This window comes from Pollicipes pollicipes, unplaced genomic scaffold (genome assembly GCF_011947565.3).
Source record: "Pollicipes pollicipes isolate AB1234 unplaced genomic scaffold, Ppol_2.1 Scaffold_3447;HRSCAF=4054_pilon_pilon_pilon, whole genome shotgun sequence".
Classification (NCBI taxonomy): domain Eukaryota; kingdom Metazoa; phylum Arthropoda; class Thecostraca; order Pollicipedomorpha; family Pollicipedidae; genus Pollicipes; species Pollicipes pollicipes.
This window is the reverse complement of record NW_023596297.1, coordinates 43,906,377-43,928,668: the sequence shown is the minus strand read 5'-3', so window position 1 is coordinate 43,928,668 and position 22,292 is coordinate 43,906,377. Positions and strand designations below refer to the sequence as shown.

Here is a 22,292-nt window from a genome sequence, read left to right as displayed (position 1 = left end):
CTGACCATGGCAAGAATATGTTTCCCCAATCTTAATCAATTCACATCCTTGCCTACCCTGAGACCCGTTCATTGCCCATTCATTACTTCATATGCAGTAGTGTGAGCAAATAACATCTGACAGCCAAGCATGTCTGGCTTTTGTGATACTACCCCATTTCTCAATGTATTGCTCAGTTCAATGTATTGCTCAGTGAACAACACATTGAACATTTCCTTTGTCTCTTGGACCACAGTATTATGGCATGAAAATAGTCCTGTTTAGTGCTTTAATGTTATTTGGAGCTTTGCATTCAAACTTACTCGAATACTCATATGAGCCAAGGGAAAGGTAGTGAAACAGTTGCGCATGTGTGCCACCATAAACAAGTTATAAGCTCCATGAAAAATGTCATTGCTAACACAAAAAATAAAACAAACATTTCCCCACAATCTGCCATTGCAGGTACTATTTTTGAAGGAAGCCAAAATACTAACCAACCGGCTATCAAAACCTTGAGACGCGGCAAAGTGCTACGCTCTTTCCTTCCTCGAACCCTTCTCGCACTCTGCGAGGTTATTGGGCATCCGAGGCCAGCCACCATGGCAATGAAACCGCCTGCACGTTTTATGTAATAGGCGCGCCATTTTTGGAAGTACTAAAAGATTCCATATTAGCTTTTAGCTTTGGCGCGCCAAAAATCGATCGCGGTGTCTGAAGTCCATGCGGTAAGCGTCCTTTCGGCGATGATTCCCTGGAGACTCTTGAACGCTGGTATCGTTATCACCTAAGTGGAGGAGACGCTCCATGTTACTTTTTACGAAATTTTACATTATACCCACGGTGTTGTGTTGTACAAACTTTTCACTTTGCTGAACAGCTGTCTGGAGGGGGGAATTGCACAGGGCTGTAAACTAGATGGACGAAATGCATTATTTAGCTAACATGGTCAAATTTTCGAAAAACATGCTCATACTTTATATCTCGACTAGCTCCAAAACTCACCATCGTGCAGCCTTAAGCCATACATGAAGCACGAACCCGTCCACCATTTGCGGTGCATCGATCACACAACCGTAGTTCCACTTTTACGTTACCGAACGATAGCGATCCAGTCGAGAGCGCTTCACTTGCTGCTCTGAACCCATACGCACAGTATTTAAAGAGATCATCGTTTAGTGTTGACGGGCCAAACCCGCGACAGCTTGGATGTTGGTCTACAACCGGTAAGTGCTGGGCCATGCAAATAGTCTTGATCATATTGAAGACCCCTACTGCCCACGCCAACATATCATTCTGCTAGAACTATTTTGCCAGGCGTCCCATGACATTTGGCAGACGTGGCTTGCGTTGCGAGCTTGTTTGGACTGACACAGGATATGACTGCGATCCCCAACCGCGCCTCTGCCGGCCTTGCCTCGGTCGGTGCAAGACCTCCGAATGATTTATTCTGTTGGCGATCTCAATGGCGTCTGTCGAGACAGCAGGGGTGTTGGGGTGTAGTTTCCTGTGCAGTGGGGGAGGACCGGGGACTTCAGCCCCCTTCCCCCTCCCTCTTTAGCCTCAGTCCCCCCTAACTTTGGGAAGAAAATGCGCCAAATCTGGGGAGAAGCCTGTTGGCGTATTTTGGGGGCAGTTTGGGTAAATTTTCATTGTTCAGTCCCCATTTTGAAAAACTACACCTCTACTAGACAGCTTCATTCAATTTAAAACGATTACGAAACCGTCTTGCCATACACCTGCCAAGGCCAAGACTGAACTGACCCGTGGCAAGTGCAAAATGCCTATGCTTATGTTAGTCGCCTGATAGCCAAGTTTGTGGCCGGCTGCACTTTAGACACTGGACCGCCGACTTTTTTCCCATGTCTGGTAGACTTTTCGCCCTATTCTATTCGCCCACAGGCTGTAACCGGGTCTTACGAAATATATCTGCCATGAATCGCGATGTCGCTGTTCTGATGGATCACCTGCAGAAAGAAGATGGGTATGCATCTGTGATTGCAAGCTTGGAGGTACGGAAAGTCTCGTGTAACAGTTGATATAGCAGCCGTTCACTGGCGAGCTGTGTCGGGATGGGAGCGGGGAAAAACGGATAGCTGAATTCATTTCATGCGCCTTGAGGTAGATGTAAAACTTGTGTACGAGGTTTCAGGAGGTTATTGCCTCTGGCCCGCTCCCTCTTCTTTGTTGCCCCGCCCCAAATAGAAATTGTCGATAAGAAATCGTAGTCGACTGTTCCATCCGTACTTGCTTTACTACGGGAGCAAAGAAAAACATAGAACCCGCCAACTCACAGCCGCCTTCCGCGCCCGGCTTCCACTGCCCCGGCCGGTATTCTCTGCAAACCCTGACGTCACCGGCGAACTGACCGGTGCCAGCAGTAGAACGGCATGCGGTCGAGACGCGTCAGCGTTCCCATGTTAATCTTCCATCGGCGCAAGCGTCGTGTCACAGTGATCGTCTGATCAGGCGCGGCACCGCACCAATCGCGTCGCTCTGACGGTCTTGGTCACTGGGCTCAAACCCCCTGTTCGCTTCGTTGCCGTCTCTTGCAAAGGATGTTTCGTGCTGGGTGCTCCAGCTTATTCAAAAGTTATGCCTTGAGGTTCGGGTCCACACCGACTTGAGCGATTTCGCCGCATTTGGGACGATTGAGCTCAGTCGCAGACGCTGGCGTGCGGTGCCGCCACGGCCCCCGGTCGTCGGAGGACACTGGGGTGTGATGCCGCCGCGGCCCCCGGTCGTCGGAGGACGCCGGCGTCTGGTGCCGCCGCGGCCCCCGGTCGTCGGAGGACACTGGCGTGTGATGCCGCCGCGGCCCCCGGTCGTCGGAGGACACTGGCGTGTGATGCCGCCGCGGCCCCCGGTCGTCGGAGGACACTGACGTGTGGTACCAGGGTCGGCGGCCCCCCGGTCGTCGGAGGACACTGGCGTGTGGTACCGCCGCACGGCCCCCCGGTCGTCGGAGGACACTGACGTGTGGTACCCGCCGCGCCCCCGGTCGCGGATGACCACTGGGTGTGTACCGTCACGGCCCACGGTCGTCGGAGACACTGGCGTTGTGATTGCCGCCGCGGCCCCCGGTCGTCGGAGGACACTGACAGGCACGGGCGCGCACCTCGGCAGAAGGTGGTGGCGTCACACCCAGAGCTAACCGGCGCCGGTGATTACCGGGAACGGCTGCTGGCGCTGGTGCGCTCGTCCCACTGCGAGCGCCAGCTGCAGACTTGGTGCACCAGACGGTTGCTCAGTCACCCGGACCTCATGTACCCGGCCGACTACCCGCCGATCGCCCATCCAAGAGCCAATCGACTACATCCGGCGCGCTCAGGTCAGGCCGGAGCGGGGTCACGACCACCCTCGCGCTGCGGGAGGCACACGTGGCTCGGCAGACCGTGCGTGCGTGCGTGCGTGCGTGTGCATGAATCGCAAACGACACACTAGGTGTCATTTACCGCTGAGGGCTAGGTCATTCCCCTCTCCGCGCCGGCCGACTTGCCCCCCCCCCCCTCCCCCCGCCCCCTGACACCCGGGCTTGCGTCCGGCCGTACCCGCTGCCTGAGCGACGGCGGGCTCAGGGCGCTGAAGGGACGTGCCTGCGCCGGCAGCGGGCCTGGGAGCGACGCCTGTACAAGTCGCTGAACGCCATGAGCTCCGAGCTGGCGGTGCCCCTGGCCCGGCTGCGGCCGCCGGCACAGCAGCAGAAGATGACTGACCGGCCGGAGGAGGCCACGCCTGATGACCCGGGTCAGTCATATCATCCATGTCCCGCTAATTTTCCCAGAGTCGGCCCGGGGAATGAGCTGCTCTCTCGAATCTCACTGACATCTCCGAATCCAGACGTGCGCGAAGTCCGACACAATGCTACGATCGCGATGTTTCCAAAATAATGTGCATTGCTTCTGGATCATAAGGAAATAGCAGTGGCGATAAAACATGTGAGCACCGTTTCGGAGGGCAGCTCACTGTGAGCACTGTTAACATATGTGAGCACTTTTTCAGAGGACTTGGACAAATTCCGTCCGGTGTACGCGCCCAAGGACTTCCTGGAGGTGCTGACCCGTGTGGAAAGCCCCAACTACATGCCATACTGGTAAGGCTTGGCCGGCGCGATCGTAGGCTTCGGGTCGTGTTATTGTTTGTCAATTGGTGCATTCGTACCCTGCACTGATTCCACTGCAGCTAGAATAAACCACATCTATTATCTACCAACCGTAGTTACACTACCCTGTTCTGCTTAGCCATGCAAATGTGCATTACATTGTATGTGTAACGATCCAACTCACTTGACGCTGTGGTACCCATGTCCGGATCTTGTCATCCAAGTTGAGTAATGAATTGCGTGTTACTTTTGTCTAAATTTGGTACCGATTGGATCTGTTTGATGCCCCATTGTAACCCGCACTGCCGCATTGAAACCCGATTGAGCTCACACCCTATCACTTGACTGTTAATTATCGACTGACTTGCCGTGTCGTACAATTCAATTTAAGCAACAATTGTTCCCTAAATGCTGTTCTTTTTCTTCTCCCAAAGAAGTGACAATCGTTTTTCACCAGCACTGATCAACTCAATTTCTATACGGTATTCTTTTTCATCCAATGCATTATGCAGGTCGAGTAACGATCGGCCTTGTCGGGGCCTGCTGTCCAAGCTGGGTAACGATTGAACCTGTTCGACGCCCCGTTCATACCTGAACTTACAAACCAAACGACGATTGAGTTGACTTACCGGCCTGTTGTTCAGAGATAAATATCGATTGGCTGGCTGTTTCCTTACTAAGTGATGATCGAATCCAAGTGCTGTCCTTTGCCGTCATGATCACGAAGGAGCCGTTTGTAATCTGCACTGGTTAATCCAATTCCAACGACTGACTTCACGTTCCTTTGGTGGCCAATTGAATGACGTTGAAATTACCGCAACTTGGTCACTCGAATAGAGTGCCGATTGACTCATCACAGCTTTATTACCGACCCTATGTACCTACCGACCCTATTTCCCAACTTTACATTCTAGAACGACGTAACATTGAGGTAACCAATGCAACTGTCAATCCGTAACGAGCGCAGGGCGACGTAAACGACGCTTTCGCATCTTTTCGCTCGGCTCACGGCGCCGTAACGTAACGCCACGGTCTAACGTGCCGCCATAACCCAGGCACTGTCACAATGTACGGTCCTCCCACAGGGCTCCATCTCAAAGCCAACATTCTGCGTGCATATTGCAGTGTATAGCCACTGCGCGCGCCCGGTTTCCGTGACCATGTCGGCGTGCTCGTTTCAGCGGGGACTTTCTGTACGGGATGGTGCGTCTGCCGCTGCCGATTCCGGATCTCGCCGACCTCGTAATACGCTCTGCCCGGTCTCTATCTGACTGCTGCTTCGGGTCGACCGACTGGCCACCCTTAGGTTGACCCTCACCGCCCTCACACCCGCAGCACCGCTTTCTGTCGTACTTTGCGGCTGTGTAGCGCTGGTCGGCTCCGGGCCGGCGGCCTGCCGCGGTTCGGTCACCGCCTTGAGCGCCGTCTTGACGCCACAGACGGCTCCTCGTCACTGGATGCTGACGTGTCTGTCCGGCCCACCCACGTATGGTCCTAGCAGCGTCAACGCAATGCACCTCATCACGCACATGCCATGCCTTGTGGGTTTATTATTTTCGTATGACACTGTCACCTTAGTCACTGATGCCTCAGTACCGTTGTTTGTTATGTGGACCCTATTTCATCAGCCGTTGGAGACGAATGCGTAGAGAGCGTTGCTGAAGATTCCACTGCTGAAAACCATCTAGCGAGTCTCTGTCCAGTCTGCTGCCAAGTTGAGACCTGAATGCTTCAACATATGATTGTTTTCTGCGACCACGATCCATATTTTCTTTTCCTGTCTCGCCGCCGTTTTGTGTTCAGCCCAAGACGTTCGTGCGGAGCACTCCGGCAGCGTTCAATTGCCATCAGACTCTGTTACGGCTGTCGCTGTAAGTGCGGCCCAGCCTTCCAGCGCCCGCAGCCGTCGCTGCTGGCCGACTGATGACGCCCCGGTCCGCGGCCGGGATGGCTGACAGCCCAGGACTGGCTGGCTTCGGCTGACTGACGGGACCTGATGCCACGCCGCCTCTTCTCCGCTTCAGCGCCAGCAGTTCGAGGAGCTGGGGAACCCACGCTTCCAGCATCTAAGCATGTCTGCCGAGTTGCCGGCCGCGACCCGACCCCAGGTCACCGTCAGACAGTTTCGAGAGGCCGTCGGCAAGAAAGGTGCGCCGGAAATCACGGCCATGACCAGTGACATCCGCATCAGATGTCATAGCAGTCTTTCGACTGGATGTTGTTTTTGCGACGCGCGTGGACCAAGGTGTGCGTGATTGCTTTCTGATTTGGGTCGTGTCTATGGCCCGGAACCTCGGTGATCCCAAGAGCTGAGTCCATACTTGGTGACGGCGGCTGGACTGCACAGCATCACCAGTTCCCGTGTCCGAGCCCGCGCACGTGCTCGGTGACCGGCGCCGGTCTGTTCCAGTGCTGGACATGGAGTACGCTCCGGTCAGCCGAGACTTCGCCAAGCTGGGCGTGCCGCAGAGTCTGCGCGGCCGCATCTGGGGCCAGATTCTCGGCGTCCGCATTGAGGAAAAGGTGACCCAGCTAGCCAGACGGGGATGAAAATAGCACTGGGCGCCGATGCGGAAACCACCCAAAAGAGGCGACGCGCTGCCGCCGGACAGCTGTGCCGACACCACCGGACAGGGACAGGCAGTGTCGGGAAAGTATGGGAGCACCTAGAGCATGATGGTAGCGCTGCCGGGGAGGCACGTCAAAAAACTGGACGGTTCACGATCTCACAACACTTCACGGCCTGCAGCCAACTGCGGTGTGTGGTGGAGGCGAGCTCTGACGGCCTCGCCGTCCGCAGCACCGGGCGCGCTACCGTGACCTGCAGCGGGCCGTGCTACAAGCACGACCTGCTGGCCGACCGTCTGGTGGCGCGCGACGTCCAGCTCACCGCCGGGAACGACGACCAGTACTTCGTGTTCGCCGAGCAGCTGCGCGCCACACTGCTGCGCTTCCTGCGGCACACGGAGCCTCTGGCGGCGCTGGCGGCGCTGCCCGCGCAGCCGGCGCGCGCCGCCGCCGCCGGCGCGTCGCCAGACGACCACGTCGCCTACCCGCCCTGCGGCGTCGTGCCTTTCCACGGCTTCTCTATGTACTGTGAGTGATGTGGGGTGGGGCAGGAGGGAGGGGATAGGGGGCGCTGAGTGTCCGGAACTGAAACACCAGCTCTTTAACGCTACCCTTCAATCACCGACAAACCCCATTTCTGCTCTTGGAACAATGCAAAGGGCCGGTGGTATGCACTGCCGCCGGTATCCCCCAGACCCCAAACGGTCACCGTGGAGATCTGGCCTAGATCCAGTCCCAGCAGCCTGGCAGCGGATGTTATGATTTGCCTGCAGGAGACCTTTCGCAGAGCACGCAACAGACCTTTCGGAAGATCCCGCTGCTGTTTACACGTCCAAGGCTCCATACCGAGCGTGCGACCTTTTGACATACCGCTTAAGCTACTGAAACTTTCCCTCCCGACAGAGGCCGCGTCTGGAGTCCTACACCATGGGCCGCGCACTTCGCCGTCAGATCACCGGTCCGCCGCGCCGCGGACGGCTCGGCCTGACCGGACCCGACGCTTCTCCGTTCCAGTGGCACCGCTCTGTTTCGTGTTCAGCGACGCCGTGGAGCTGCTGTTCACCTTCGAGCGGCTCTACGTGCGCTACTTCGTGTTCCTGCACTCGCTGTCCAGCCGGCCCAACGGCATTGTGTCGATCAGCCTGCTCCTGGAGCGCCTGCTGCGGGAGCACGAGCCCAGGCTGTGGCTGCACTGCCGACAGTGTCGGGTTCAGCCGTGAGTGGGCGCGGCCCGGCGAACTGGTCTGCTAGGTCAGGGAACCCTGACACGATGGTCGGGACTGCCCTGACCTCCAATGACGGACCAGTTGTGCCCTCCTGTTACGGTTCGGCTTCAGCCGGTCTAGGCAACGCAGCACTAGAAGACAGTGCCTTGCATCTCATTGGTCCGACATACACTGCTGTGCTCCACTGACGCCCTACGTCTCCACCCCACCCCCCCCCCCCCCCCGCCCCACCCGACAGTGTCTTCGTAGGTTCCGAAGTTTTGACTCACAAATCTCGAGGTTCGCTATGCTACACCACCGCTGACCTCCACCCCCTCTCCCCACGCATACGGCCGTTTACTCTCCCCTCCCTTCCCACTACCGCCAGTCATGAAGCTGGCCAGCTGTCGAAGTTCCCCTGACCTCGGCATCCGCTCTGTCGTGACCTGTAACTCCGTCCGCGTTTGCCGGCAGACTGCGCCTGGTGTTCCGCTGGCTGGTGCGCGCCTTCTCCGGCTACCTGAGCGTGGACCAGCTGCTCCAGCTGTGGGACATGCTGCTGGCCTACGACTCTCTGCAGCTGCTGGCCCTGCTGGCCGCCGCCGTGTTGGCGTACCGGCGCGCTAATCTGCTGGCCGCCAGCAACCAGCCGACGATGGAGGTGCGCGAGCGGCGGGCCGGTCGCCGGGCAGACCATGGTCATGCCGGCGCCGCGGCGGAGATGCCGCCGCACTGCCGGCAACACCCCCCGGCGCCCCCACCGGCCAGACGTTGGGGAGCTGTCAAGAGTGTTTTTAAGGCGCTCTATTATTTTAATCAACTCAACGTCACACGAGCAATGCTAAAATCTGCAGAAGCGGGGGGGGGGGGGGGATGAAGCCTCTTTCTCACCTTGTGATGACAGTGTGTGCCTACGCATCACTTTTGAGCCCATTACCGGCGGAAATCCGAAAACGCATAAGGCAGCTCCAGTTGAGGCTGTACTGGCCGACCCACATCTCTAGAAGGGGCTGTACAGGCCGGTCCACGGACCCGTCACGGTCGACTCTGGATGGTATCAGCAAGCGGCGCTCAGTGCGTGGTATGGTTTTTTACGCAAACAATGCGCAGCAATGAACCCCCTCAGCTGGCAGCACAATAAGCTTGTAAGGTATTCTGTGACCAGGACGCAATCCAGAAGCGATTCGATTTTACACGTCACAGCGGGATGCGCGCGTCGCCAGGCGGTGCTGGCTGACCTGTCGTCGATCCGGGTGGTGCCACTGCTGCGGGCCGTGCTCGGTCGCTGGACCTCCTAGAGCGGCGCCCAGCTCGGCCGGCTCCGGAGGTGGCGAGGGCAAGACCCTCGGTCGCGTGAGCCGACCGGCCGCGGCGGCGGGCGGCGCCCAGCTCGGCCGGCTCCGGAGGTGGCGAGGGCATGGCCCTCGGTCGCGTGAGCCCACCGGCCGCAGCGGCGAGCGGCGCAGGACCGGCCCGTACCGCTCCCGGGGCGGCGCAGGACCCGGCCCGTACCGCTCCCGGGGCGGCGCTGCCCCGGATCCGCCCGCCACTTACTCTGCAGGGACCATGACGGCGGCCCACTGCAGACTGACGAGGTAAGGCGGTGGAAGAATACATACTTAAGTTCCGGACGAATGGTTTGTATATGAGTCAGAGAGCGTCGAGACTGTAACCTGACCGGGTGAATTATGGGACTGCCCGAAAGGCCAAGAAATAGACTAGCTTCACCACGGCACTGTATTATTGGTACGTCCATCCACCTCGTAAAAACAACACCACCGATTAACACTGGCAGAAGCGATGTTCAGGCTCAGTCGTCGTCGCTGCCCGAGTCGTCCTCTGATTCCTCGTCGGCTTGCTCCAGCCACTCCACCAGACGCCGCACCTGGGGTCACAGCGCACCGTCAGAGGTCGCTGGCCGCACTGTTTCGCCACAAAGACATCGGGCCGTGAAACCCAGCACGAGAGTGAAGCGGACGGGAATGACCCATAAGCCACGTGGTGGGCGCCGCCCTTCTCTGCACGACCTTGTAACGGCGTTGACCTTTGAACACACGCCGCACACTTCGCCGCCGCTCCGGCGCGCTCCTCTGACCCAGACCCAGCGCGGGCGGACGGCTCTCACCTGCTGCCGGACGCGGACCGCCTCCGGCGTCAGCTCCTGCGACTCGTTGTACCAGGCCAGAATGGTGGTCTCGGACAGGATGTCCTTCTGGTACAGCACCATCAGCACCTTCGCCAAGCAGGCCGCCATCGCCGCGTGCTCGCAGCTAAACGTCTGCCAGCCACGGTACCACAGTTACAGCCTACACAGTCAGCTTCAGAACAAGGGAAGCCTGTCAGAAGGTTCAAGATAGCTGTGTGCCTCCATGCCAGCTAAATTCACAGAAGCGTGTAGCAAGTGAATCTAGAGGTCATCAACAGAGCGCGGTCTCCAGCCGAGCACATCCGCCCGCGGCTGAAGTCCTGACGCGTGCAGTACCGAAGGTCGAAGGCCAGGCAAGACTGACCTCGAAGGCTCGTCCCAGGCTCCGTCTGCCACCAGTGGCGGTTACACATGACCACAAGACTGACCTCGAGCGCCCGCAGGCAGCTCCACTCAGACTCCTCGTTCTTGATGTAGTTGGCCAACAACGGCATGAAGGTGGCCAGCACCGACTGCAGCTTGGCCAGGAAGGCCGGCGGCGGCAGCGGTTGGTCGCAGCCGTGCTCGGGCACGGACAGGATGGCCTGGAGCAGTGACGGCGGCGTGAGAGGGCCGTCCCGCATCACCGCAGGCGCGCGCGGGGCCAGTTTGCCGCGCTGGCGGCCCCGGCGTCACGCCTGGACGCGCTGCTGCAGGTCTGCTCTGGCCACAAGCAGCGAGCTCGTCACACGCGGCGCACATCCATCTATCGCCGAAATCGACATGCCGTAAGCACGCCGCTCTTCTGCGTGTCTGGCCAGGTCATACCACGATGTAACAAACGCAGAGATCGCCTCACCATACAAGTTGGTCTCATACGGACGTTTGGACAAGCGTCACAGGTGCTGCTGTCATCGACCACAAACTGCTTCTCAGCTTCCCGGCCCCCACGCGTCTTGTAGCGTCACAAAATACGCGCCTCTTTAGAAAACAGTGTCTTTAAGATCATTCACAACCGATGTCTAGTACAGGACATCAAAGGCGACAGCGCTCTCTCGACAAGCATGCGGGAGCATAGAGAAGACTGTGCCCTAGAACCTATCCCAAATATCAATTGCCCAGCCAACGTGCAAATAGAAACAAAATACGCGAGAAAAGCAAATGACAATCATTGGAAAGGCACAACACATGTAATACATCGGCGCACCCACGAGCCCCCCAAGCGTCGCCGCTGAACGCCAGAGCAGCGGCCACATCAGTGCACCGTCGCCATGCTGTGCCGGAGCCTCGCAGGCGTCACCGCGCGGTCTTCCCGTCGCCGCTCAGTCGGAGGACAGACTCCGGCGAGCTGGTGCAGACAGGCACTGCGACAAACCTCCTCACCTTGACCACCAGCGAGTTCAGCTCCTGGACGGTCACGTTGTACGCGAACTTGGACGAGTTCACCTCCAGGATGAGGTTTTCCGTCCGGATCTTCTCACTGTAGCCGCGAACCAGGCTGTCCAACACCTCGTTGTAGAACACTGAAAGGCCACAGACTCACAGGCTTGCAGAGGGCCTTTTGGAGATGGGAAATTGTGACTAACATCCTCACCGAATTACCTTCAGCCCTAAGAATGGGCGAACGGACATGCCATTCACAGATTTGGAAGACGAGGGCAGGAGGGTGGATAAACATCGCACATTTTCTTTAAGCTATCTTAAGGCACGCACAAAGGAATGCGAGTTAAGTGGGAGTGGGAATGAGTAAATGGCCTCACTCAATCGTCCTCTGCATTCCTTCTCAACGCTATTCTCTCGCTCTGGGTCATTCCAAAAGAACCAGAGGCAATGTGTTTGTACGCAACAAAGAAACGGCCCATTCGAGACGATTTCGCCATTCATTGGTTCACATATTTGTTTACGTGCTTTAGTGGAAAGACACGCATTGCAACACCATCACAAAAGATCCGGAAAAGTTCCGCGTCCTCAGGCAACAGCAAATAGCGAATCTCAAAACCCTTAACGTTAAAACTACTGGGGCAGGGAATACGTTTGGCACGCAGAAGACGAGCGGCCTTCCAGAGCCATGCCATAGAGCGGGCCGGCGGCCGGCCGCCGCAGCGGTGTCGCTCACTTCTGGTGTCGTCCAGAGGCGGGCTGGCGGCGCCGGACGCCCACTCCTCCCCCTCCTCCCCCTCGTCGTCCTCGTCGTCGCTGCTCTCGCCGCTGTCGCTGCTGACGCTGGCCGGCGGCGGCACGGCCGGGCCTAGAGGCGCCGCCGCCAGCGGATCATCCTCGTCGTCCGCCGCGTACACGAACCCGCGGCCACTGTCGCCCACCAGCTCACGCGGCACTGCCGGTACGGCACCGGGTCAGACGGCACTGCTGGTACGGCACCGCCGCGTACACGAACCCGCGGCCACTGTCGCCCACCAGCTCACGCGGCACTGCCGGTACGGCACCGGGTCAGACGGCACTGCCGGTACGGCACCGGGTCAGACGGCACTGCCGGTACGGCACCGGGTCAGACACTGCTAGTACGGCACCGGGTCAGACACTGCTAGTACGGCACCCGGTCAGACACTGCTGGTGCGGCACCGGGTCAGACACTGCTGGTACGGCACCCGGTCAGACACTGCTGGTGCGGCACACCGGATCGGACACTGCTGGTATGGCACCGGGTTAGACACTGCTGGTAGGGCACCGGGTCAGACACTGCTAGTACGGCACCGGGTCAGACACTGCTGGTACGGCACCGGGTCAGACACTGCTGGTACGGCACCCGGTCAGACACTGCTGGTGCGGCACACCAGGTCGGACACTGCTGGTACGGCACCGGGTCAGACACTGCTAGTACGGCACTGGGTCAGACACTGCTGGTACGGCACCGGGTCATACACTGCTGGTAGGGTACCGGGTCAGACGCTGCCAGTACGGCACCCGGTCAGGCACTGCTGGTACGGCACCGGGTCAGACGCTGCCAGTACGGCACACCGGGTCAGACACTGCCAGTACGGCACCTGGTCAGACACCGCTGGTGCGGCACACCGGATCAGACAATGTTGGTACGACACACCGGGTCAGACATTGCTGGTACGGCACACCGGCACAGACGACACTGCCGGTACGGCACCGGGTCAGACGGGACTACTGGCGCAGTACTGGGATAGACGGGACTGTTGGCACGGCACCCAGCGCGAGGCACAAGCAGACTCTGCCAATCGTATCTTCACCACAGCGCTGCGTAGACCTCTGGAACACCCACGCAAGCGTTCCCCCGCCCCCCGTCACATGTGCCCACCTTCGGGCTGCTGGAGGTCGCCGAACTCGTCCGGGCGCGGCTGGGCTGCCAGCCGGGTACCGGCCGGCAGCGTGCGCATCTCGTCCACCACCACGCCCGGACCCAGCACGCAGCCAGGCTCGAGCACCACGTCCGGGCGCAGCTGCACGCCGGCGCCGAGCAGCGCGCGGCAGGCGCGCGTCCGGTCTCCCAGCCGGCAGCCGGCGTCCAGCACGGCGTCCTCGAGCACCACGTCGTCGCCGAGCCGGCAACCGGGCCCGACGACGGCTCGCAGCAGGCGGCAGCGGAGTCCCACAATGACGCCGTCGGCCAGCGCCACGCTCTCCTCCAGCCGACTGTCCCTGGCGGGTGGAGGCGGCCGGCGTCAGCGGCTGCTACTGCGGCAAATAGAGGAATCCCTCCACCGATCTCTTGCAGTGTTGTTGAAAAGACGACGCAACGGGCGGTAGACTACCGAGCAGTCGTTCAGGCCGGGGCCCCACCTGCCAACGGTGGCCGTCCTGTGCCTGTAGACATTCCGCTGGATGCAGCGGATGTGGCTGGTGTGGCCGCGGTTCTCAGGAACCACCGGGTACGCCCAGCGGTCCATCACGTCCCGCCTGCGGCAACGGCAACAAACGATCAAACATTCTGCTAACGACGAACGGAACATAGTGCGCCACGGAAAGCAATGCATGTGGGAATGTACAAAGTGATGGGCCAAACCTTGCTTACAGCGAGACATACCTATCGTACCTTATGACCTACGCAGTCACAGGGTTTTTTTTAAGGAGTCTACACATTTCAGAATACCCCATTTTTACATTCCGAGAAAGATTAAGAATGCAAGCTGAAATGTTGCCACTTTGGGATCTTCGGAAATGTTTGCTACTTTAGGATCTTTTCGTCTGAAGTAACTCCCCGCCATAAAACGCCAACACATCCCCCCCCCCCCCCCTCACCCCGGCACTCGCCGCCGTAGTCAAATGGGTCCAAGGTCGAAACTTGGTTGCAACGCGAGGAACCACTGTTAAAAAAGATCAAAATTTGGCCAACAAGTTACGATATGAACCAGAAGATGTCACAACGCTCCAGGCACTTCCAAAGAGCAAGTCTTCCGCGGCGCGTAGACGAAGGCACGTGAATCTTTACACTCCTTATATCACGCTTGGTTTAAGTACCATCTCAAAGCACGTTAAGTTCGGAGCCATTTGAAAAGTGCAAAACGACAGAATACTTTGAGAAAAGCACTAGAATATTTCAGAAAGTGAACTTTGAGAAAACGCAAGAATTTTCGGGAGAAAAAAAAATCCTATACGAGTGTGCGCCGCAAAGTGGAGAGTTGGAGATGCCCGCTCTGCATGTGATATGTCTCGCTTGCTTCATCAGATTGGTCGGGACAGTCAGGCCCGCAGCGGCTGATACCGCAGCACTCACGTCACCGTCACCAGCGCGTTCAGACCGCTGATCTGGGCAGCGTAGTCCGCGCTCAGGCACTTGTAGTAGATGGTGCTTCCCAGAATCTCCTCGTTAACGATGATGCCCTTCACGAAGTGGTCGCGCGTCTGGAAGTCAAAGTTGTCCGAGAAGAGCTGGGGCACGTTTGGCGAGCAGATGCTGATGCCCGGGTCCAGCAGGTCGTACCGCACCTCCACGGCGCTGGCCGCCTGGAAAATGTGCTGCACCACACACCCCGGCACCGTCACGTCAAGACACATCGCACAGTGACACCCAAACAACGACAGGCAGGTACACGGGGAGAAGATCACCCTGCAGCTCGCGGTGGTGACTGAGTTTGATGATTGGGTGGGTGAATCTTTTTATATTTGTCATGTTGACCGAAGCAGTGGAAACAGTCTGCTGCAAATCAGTTATCATGACGAGCAAGGAAAAAAATATATATATGCCAATTTTTAAGTACAGCCTGCCACGCGCTGGCAACGCGAAAGTCAAAGATCTTACAGACCATCTTTATAAGCAAAGCCACGCGTGGATGACCCCGGCGAACACCACGACAATGTCGCTCTGCGCAGACCGGGGAGGGGGGGGGGGGGACAGGGATAAGGTGCGATTCCTCCGATCTGGCCCGTCTGGTTGCAGCCGGCAGTGGTCGGCTCCGCCGTGGAGACAGACGGCACCAGGCGAAGAGGGCCAGCCGACCGGCCGAGAGAACGGCAGTATGCCATGACGCGCCACACGGCCACCGACAGAATGGCCGAGATGTGCTTCGATTTGACACAGGACAGGGAGGCCCACCCGCATGTCCAACGCCCGGGACTGGCCAAGCATGACCTCGCCACGTGGACTGACCAGGGGAGGGAGGGGGGGAGGGGTGACCCTGCCACGCGGACAGGCCAGGGGGAGTGTGACCCTGCCACACGGACTGACCAGGGGGAGTGTGACCCTGCCACGCGGACTGACCAGGGGGAGTGTGACCCTGCCACGCGGACTGACCAGGGGGAGTGTGACCCTGCCACGCGGACTGACCAGGGGGAGTGTGACCCTGCCACACGGACTGACCAGGGGGAGTGTGACCCTGCCACGCGGACTGACCGGGGGGAGTGTGACCCTGACACGCGGACAGGCCAGGGGGAGTGTGACCTTGCCCCGCGGACTGACCAGGGGGAGTGTGACCCTGCCACGCGGACTGACCAGGGGGAGTGTGACCCTGCCACGCGGACTGACCAGGGGGAGTGTGACCTTGCCACGCGGACTGACCGGGGGGAGTGTGACCTTGCCCCGCGGACTGACCAGGGGGAGTGTGACCTTGCCCCGCTGGCCGGCCGCCAGCCGCTGGTGGTGCACCACGCGGCCCGTCTCTTGGTCGGCCGCCAGCAGCACTTGGGCGTCCCAGTGGCGGGCCGGGTGGCGCGGCGACGCCTCTCGGTACAGCAGCGTCATTACCGAGCCCCGGTCGTCCGCCTTCCGGCGCGCGCTGCCGACACATGCCACGGTCACGCGCACCGCCGGCAGGCGGAGCCGCGGAGAAAGCTAGCCACACACGGACCGCTCGCTATACTGGAGTGATCTAGGACCATACAGTTACACAGCATAGTGCAGGCAATCCGTATTCAAGTCCGACAGGAGCAAGCAAAAATGAGAGCAGTGCTGCCTAGGAGTAATGTGCCCATTATGTACTGACAATGGTAATGTAACAATGGTAATGCTGTGTCATGACCTCACGACACTCTGGACGTACCAACACGCGTACAGCAGACCACTCACACATCAATGAAAATCTTTGCAAAATCAAGAGCAGCACCGAATGTGATCCACTTTCCACACAAGTGCTCAAAAATCGCCACTAACTAGTACCACAGATCGATTTAATCACGGACAGTGATCACGGTCAAGGCTAATATGTTTTTCTTGTTTGTAAATGACACACATGTATTCTGAAACACAATACTGCGGAAATCATACACATTCATTTCTGACGCATCTGTTTTCCCGTCACGTGCCAAGCCACAGTGTGGTCAGTATCTGTTTTCCCATCACGTGTCGAGCCACAGTGTGGCCAGTATCTGTTTTCCCATCACGTGTCGAGCCACAGTGTGGCCGGTATCTGTTTTCCCATCACGTGTCGAGCCACAGTGTGGCCAGTATCTGTTTTCCCATCACGTGTCGAGCCACAGGGTGGCCAGTATCTGTTTTCCCATCATGTGTCGAGCCACAGTGTGGCCAGTATCTGTTTTCCCATCATGTGTCGAGCCACAGGGTAGCCAGTATCTGTTTTCCCATCACGTGTCGAGCCACAGGGTGGCCAGTATCTGTTTTCCCATCATGTGTCGAGCCACAGGGTAGCCAGTATCTGTTTTCCCATCACGTGTCGAGCCACAGGATGGCCAGTATCTGTTTTCCCATCACGTGTCGAGCCACAGGGTGGCCAGTAAGCCCCCAGCTTACCTGTGCTCCCTAATGATGGGCACGATGTCAACGTTTGTGATGCAGTCAACTGACATGAGAAGAAAGTCAGACTGGATGAGCGCCTTGGCATCCAGGTCTCTCATGACATCACCAAGAGAGAGGCAGTCTTCCGCCGTCTGGATGTGTATCACCATCGGATTGCTACCATCCAGCCAGCGGCTTGCACTGCCCGAAATAAAAAAAATCGGTCAGAAATACAGCTCACGCACACCGATTGAACGCCCTCGAGCAGAAGCGCAGGCAGGGGGCACAGGGGGCACGTACCCTCCCCTTAGGTTCTCAGGGGTCCGAAGGGCCCCTCGGAACCAACGACAAGGGACCTGATTTAAAAGTCTGAAGGGCCCAAAAAGCATGCCGGAGGTCGCATTCAGGGACTCCAGCCCGCAAGGCTGGGCGCTCCAATGCCAGCCAGAGGGCCCTATGCGCTAATCGCGGGTCCACCGAGTCCATAAGGGCCTGTCGGTCAGACACCACCAGTAACGCAAAGTCGCCTTCGTGGTAACATGAGCCTCAGGGTCCATGTCCCAGGCAAGCACGAGGCCAGAGCCAGATATTTACATTGGTCGGGCTCCAACGTCTGTCAGGGGCCCCACAGTCACTTACAGGGGCCCTGTATTGCCAAAGGGCCCTGATTCGGCCAGAGGTAGTGTTCGAGGACGTCCGCAGAGCCAAGAAGGCCCACCGGATCCGATGATCAAGGGCCCGATTGGTGGGTCTGAAGGCGCAAGGAGCTGGTCAGCGTCTTATTAAGGAGCCTGGCTTGCTGGGATGGCCTCTCAAACAACAGTCAGCGGGCCCTTCGCGCCGATTGGCAAACCCTGCGTCGATTTGGTCTATGTATCGGTCAGGCGCCACCAGCACCGCGCAGTCGCCTCCATGTCGGTATGGGCCTGAAGGCCCATTTCCCAAACAGCGATAAAGCCAGGACCAGTAATTTACAATGGTCTGGGGCCTTCTATCTGCCAGGGACCAACAGCGCCTAACAGGGAATTCTATGTCAGCACAGGGCCTCCAATCGGTCGGGGGAAGGTCTGCTCAACAGGGACGGGGACGTGAGCTCAAATGACAGAGGGCCTCTTGCACTGGTCGGGGCCTTCTGACACTGAAAGGAGACGTGACAACCTATGGCGAGTGCTCATGATGGAGCAGTGGAGGCATACTGTACCAGTCAGGGCCACCATTTCCACCACCAGATTCAAGCACTTCTCTGCATTGTTGTAAAGATACAGTTGTTATCATCAATCTAGAAATCACACAGGTATAATATAAACCCGGAATATTTCTAAATGCACGATTTTATGCCACAAAGCATTTATAGGCATTTATTAAAAATGTGTCATCATTTTCATCAGCCTGTTGGCCACGGCCTTGTGTTAGCCACGGGACCAACGTTGCGCGGCCTATGAAGACTTCAACGCCTGGCGTTTAGTTTTTTGTTGCAAAGATATGCGAGTATGCATGCCCAAAACAATGTCAAAAATTGTATAATTGACTAATTCTGACTAAATGTTGGACCTTTCCAGACAAACATGGCTTGGCCATGTTTATACAGATTGTTGACACATTTTGATCTCCCATCCACTTTTGCAGGGTCCTTGCCCATCTCTGTATAACCCAGATAAGCATTTTGACAAAGTTTCTGAGTTCTACTGCTTTGAAGAGATCACTGGACCGATGTAAAATGAAGAGAATCAGTAATCTATCTCATGCAGATGTTGTTTAACACATGACCTTTTTTCAGTTTACTGACTATTCTAGCCTTCAGACATATAGATGATAATGTCTGACTTCTATTCCTATCAGGATGGGAAATGTATGTATGTATGTATGTATATGTATATATTACCCACATACATACACATATATAGGTATATAGCATGCTCTCATTAATAACTGGGCCATACCTTGAGAGTTTTATGGGGCCCTTATGCTATGAGGGCTCTTTGTCAACCATGTGCCCCCCTTGTGCCTGCCCTCAAGAAATGTTAGCAAAAAATGTGCATTGTTTGGGATGCCACACAGGCAGAAACACTCATGATGTGCAAATAGAACTACCATGGAGTGCAAATATGAGAACACCTGCAACACATGGAGAAATGCATATGTTATAACTTATACGCATCTGACTTACCTGATATATTTCTTAACTTCATCAGGAGACTTGCATAAATATATGAAGCACTCATGTATCCCAACTGCTTCCAGATACTCCAAGGCATAGCCCAGTAGTGGCACATTCACCAACAGGACCAACCCCTGTAACAAAATAACCTTTCAAGGAAGGGCTGTGGTCCATCAGGAGGATGCAATGAGGACTACTGGTGCCATAACTTAAATATCTAACTGGCTCACTTTGAATACAAATGTGCAGATATAAACATCTTGGGACATGGTTGATACCGCCTGCATACAACCAAGTTCACTATTGTTTTCAGGGTAATCCTTGAAACCATGGGTCAATCACAATGAGGTAAAAATGGTACTCTGTATATGAAAGAGAAGCCTTCTTCTGGGTTTTTTATATTATGAGTCAAAAGTTCTAATGTTAAGGTGACAGCCTTAATTTTACCAAACAGTAGTAGTCAACTGACACTGTAATGCTCACTTTCATCACTGGGGCTTTATGACACACTCAGCTGCAGAGGCTACGTGACATTACCTGCCCCTTCATCCTGGCAGAAAAGACAGGCACTGTCGGGGATTAAACCCTGTATGGCTGACTTCCCAGATGAACTGTGATTAATGCAAACACCTTGACCACTGCACGACTGGCACCCCTTTGTGTTGCTGGCTAATGTTAATTATGCTAAATAAGAATTATGATAAGCATTGATATTAATGCTACATAATAACAGTGATTAATAATAATCATGGCAATCACAATGCTTGTGCATGATAAAGCTTAATCATTATCAGAATGTTAATTTGTGATCACATCACTATCATAATTTCTTAACCATAATCATTATTTCACATTACAGCATCATATGACTTGTAACTCTTGGTCTATTGAAAGCCTTCAACCTAACATTGTTGATTGTTCACCAGTTCTTATGTAGAAACATCTATTCTTGTAAACACTAGTTACATTCAGAGGAATCAAACTGGGTGCAAGGGAAAAAGCTCCACCATGAACCGCAATCCAGAAGAACACAAACCGGGCAGCGGTACCTAGACACAGGCTCCAGATTACTACCTCCATATGCCAGGTATTAACACAGTATGTGCATCTAATACACTCTGCCACATCCCTTTTGTGCCAAGTGTCTAACATATAAATGCTACTTTTTTAATGTTAGCTTTGATGGTCTCTCTCTGATTGGTTTCACATTCATTAATTCAGAGCATTTGTTCTACAGCTTTCTATTCTATTTTATTTAATCATGTCAACACAGCATATATGACAACAGAACAGTAACATTCCGATGGCATTATGGGATCAGGAGATTATGATGAAACCAGGGCTGAGGTGCCCAGAACAATGACATACCAGTGGTGAGTTAAGAGAATAAGGTGCAATATTTTCTGTAAAATTATCAGCCAAAAGCACAGCCTGGACAACATCTTCAGCCTTCAGCGCATTTGTTTGGTTCTTCTTCGACGACATGTCTAATACACAAATTTGAGCTTCCTGGTGGTGCGCTTGCGTTGATCGGGGTGTAATTTGGCCTGTGATACGTTAAAACAAAGCCTATTTCCACACGGAAAAACAGCAAAACCGATTTATCGATAACGCCTCAGCTTCGGTCACAGGGGCTACCACAGTAAATAATTAGCGCTTGCAGAACAGCCGCCTGCAAAGGACGGTTCCTATCACATTTGCGCCGGCTCTCTCAGGATCTCCGTTTCATGTCATATGGAAATGGTATGGGAATTGAGTGAGTTATAGTGGCGTTAGGCACTTGTAACGCAGTGAAGGCATTATAGCAAGGCCGATACTATATTACTGCTGTCTCTGAGTCCATTTGTGACGTACTAATGACTTTTCTCAACTTTTACAGCCTTTGCCTTTTCACCATTTGGGCTCACTACTTATTTGTAAGCATGCAGCTTCAACATTGTTTTGTTTACGATGAGCTAAGATCATCACACTTCCCAAACTTTAAGATCTTTACAATTTGAACCGCAACTTTCGTCCCAACTGGAAGTTGGGACAGTTGTCTGAGAAAAATGCTCGTGAGGATAGGATAATCACTGGTAGAAATGTTTCACCATTAGTGTGAACGTTTTTTAAAACGGTTTTGAGCAGCTTGAGAATATGGATTGCCAGCAACAATTGCTGGCAGAGAAGGCATTTCCATTTACGAGGAACAAAGTACCTTACTGAGACAAACCGTACGACCAGATCGTTTTCATATTATTTAATTTAATTTCCTCTTTTAATGAAGTTGGGATATCTTAAGAGCGGAAATTAAGAATAAATTTTACTTTCCCACGAAAAATCTCATTTTAAGCTTGCATTCTGTGATATTTCAATTTAAAAGTTAAGGTACTTGCACAAGTTATGATAATTGCCTCTGGGTTTAAAAAACCGGCGTCCCCGCCAAATACGAAGACTGCGGAGCCTTTGGGTTTGGTCTGGTCGTGTGGACGCGCGAAATCTGTAGGACAGTGAGTTTATTTTCATATATTGGTTGTTTCTGATTTGTGTGTGGGTAAAAGTGTGAAGAAAACGGCAGCTCTGTTTTAATTCAACATTAACTATTTGTATACTCGAAGGGAATGTAGCTTGTTTCACATAGATACTGGTCGTACCCGGTAACTCAAGCTTGTGCAGTTCGAGTCATGGCACGAACGTCGACCAAATGCCTGGAAGTCTCAGTACCTGGGTGTCAGTGGCACGGGCAGAATTTTCTGAAGAGGAGGAGGATCAACAAGAACTCATTACACTGATTTTTAAAACCTCTTGTCAGGAACCATGTATCAAACTAAAATAGAGGATTCAGTTGGGGAAGGGGGGGGGGGGGGTCACTAGCTCCCTTGGCTCTGACTTGGCTGGCCATTCCAGGGATAGCACTGCTGCATTAATGTGATCCTGCTAAAACAAGTCACTTAACTGGGCTGTAATTTATAATCATGGTCATTATTGCTTTAGTCAGTGCCAAAGCCATGTGTGTATTTTGC

At 55.2% G+C, this 22,292-nt stretch overlaps 3 protein-coding genes across 3 annotated transcripts; 1 reads left to right on the top strand and 2 right to left on the bottom strand.

Moving 5' to 3' along the window:
* The first annotated feature begins 1,358 nt into the window (after positions 1-1,358).
* LOC119092595 (TBC1 domain family member 19-like) lies at positions 1,359-9,152 on the top strand. The gene is made up of 11 exons (XM_037215549.1): positions 1,359-1,400; positions 3,106-3,310; positions 3,982-4,072; positions 5,263-5,323; positions 6,106-6,229; positions 6,492-6,604; positions 6,925-7,068; positions 7,553-7,607; positions 7,664-7,865; positions 8,329-8,515; positions 9,078-9,152. Exons 1-11 carry the CDS (start codon positions 1,359-1,361, stop codon positions 9,150-9,152), a joined length of 1,299 nt encoding a protein of 432 aa, XP_037071444.1.
* Positions 9,153-9,572: 420 nt separating this feature from the next.
* On the bottom strand, positions 9,573-12,142 carry LOC119091205 (translation initiation factor eIF-2B subunit epsilon). The gene is made up of 5 exons (XM_037213854.1): positions 12,096-12,142; positions 11,363-11,502; positions 10,429-10,584; positions 9,980-10,132; positions 9,573-9,739 (listed from the first exon to the last, which is right to left on the bottom strand). Coding segments are annotated over exons 1-5 (525 nt in total). The 5' UTR covers positions 12,097-12,142; the 3' UTR covers positions 9,573-9,664.
* A 162-nt stretch (positions 12,143-12,304) lies between these two features.
* Positions 12,305-20,988, bottom strand: LOC119092593 (translation initiation factor eIF-2B subunit epsilon). Its single transcript, XM_037215548.1, has 9 exons — positions 20,659-20,988; positions 19,300-19,424; positions 17,148-17,333; positions 15,993-16,176; positions 14,679-14,920; positions 13,745-13,861; positions 13,442-13,603; positions 13,066-13,079; positions 12,305-12,408 (listed from the first exon to the last, which is right to left on the bottom strand). Exons 1-9 carry the CDS (start codon positions 20,773-20,775, stop codon positions 12,305-12,307), a joined length of 1,251 nt encoding a protein of 416 aa, XP_037071443.1. The 5' UTR covers positions 20,776-20,988.
* Positions 20,989-22,292: the final 1,304 nt, after the last annotated feature.

Excerpts from the sequence above, each read along its gene's own strand:
- LOC119092595 (XM_037215549.1), top strand. The coding sequence starts at position 1,359 with ATGACTGCGATCCCCAACCGCGCCTCTGCCGGCCTTGCCTCG. Across the intron at positions 5,324-6,105 it reads TTCCGGATCTCGCCGACCTC|CGCCAGCAGTTCGAGGAGCT; the intron begins GTAATACGCTCT and ends TCTCCGCTTCAG. Across the intron at positions 7,608-7,663 it reads ACTTCGCCGTCAGATCACCG|TGGCACCGCTCTGTTTCGTG; the intron begins GTCCGCCGCGCC and ends TCTCCGTTCCAG.
- LOC119091205 (XM_037213854.1), bottom strand. Across the intron at positions 10,585-11,362 it reads TGAACTCGCTGGTGGTCAAG|GCCATCCTGTCCGTGCCCGA; the intron begins GTGAGGAGGTTT and ends TCACTGCTCCAG. Across the intron at positions 10,133-10,428 it reads GCTGCCTGCGGGCGCTCGAG|ACGTTTAGCTGCGAGCACGC; the intron begins GTCAGTCTTGTG and ends CGTGGCTGGCAG.
- LOC119092593 (XM_037215548.1), bottom strand. The coding sequence starts at position 20,775 with ATGTCGTCGAAGAAGAACCAAACAAATGCGCTGAAGGCTGAAGATGTT. Across the intron at positions 14,921-15,992 it reads GCAAGGTCACACTCCCCCTG|CACATTTTCCAGGCGGCCAG; the intron begins GTCAGTCCGCGG and ends TGTGTGGTGCAG. Across the intron at positions 13,604-13,744 it reads AGGACGGCCACCGTTGGCAG|GGACAGTCGGCTGGAGGAGA; the intron begins GTGGGGCCCCGG and ends TCCACCCGCCAG.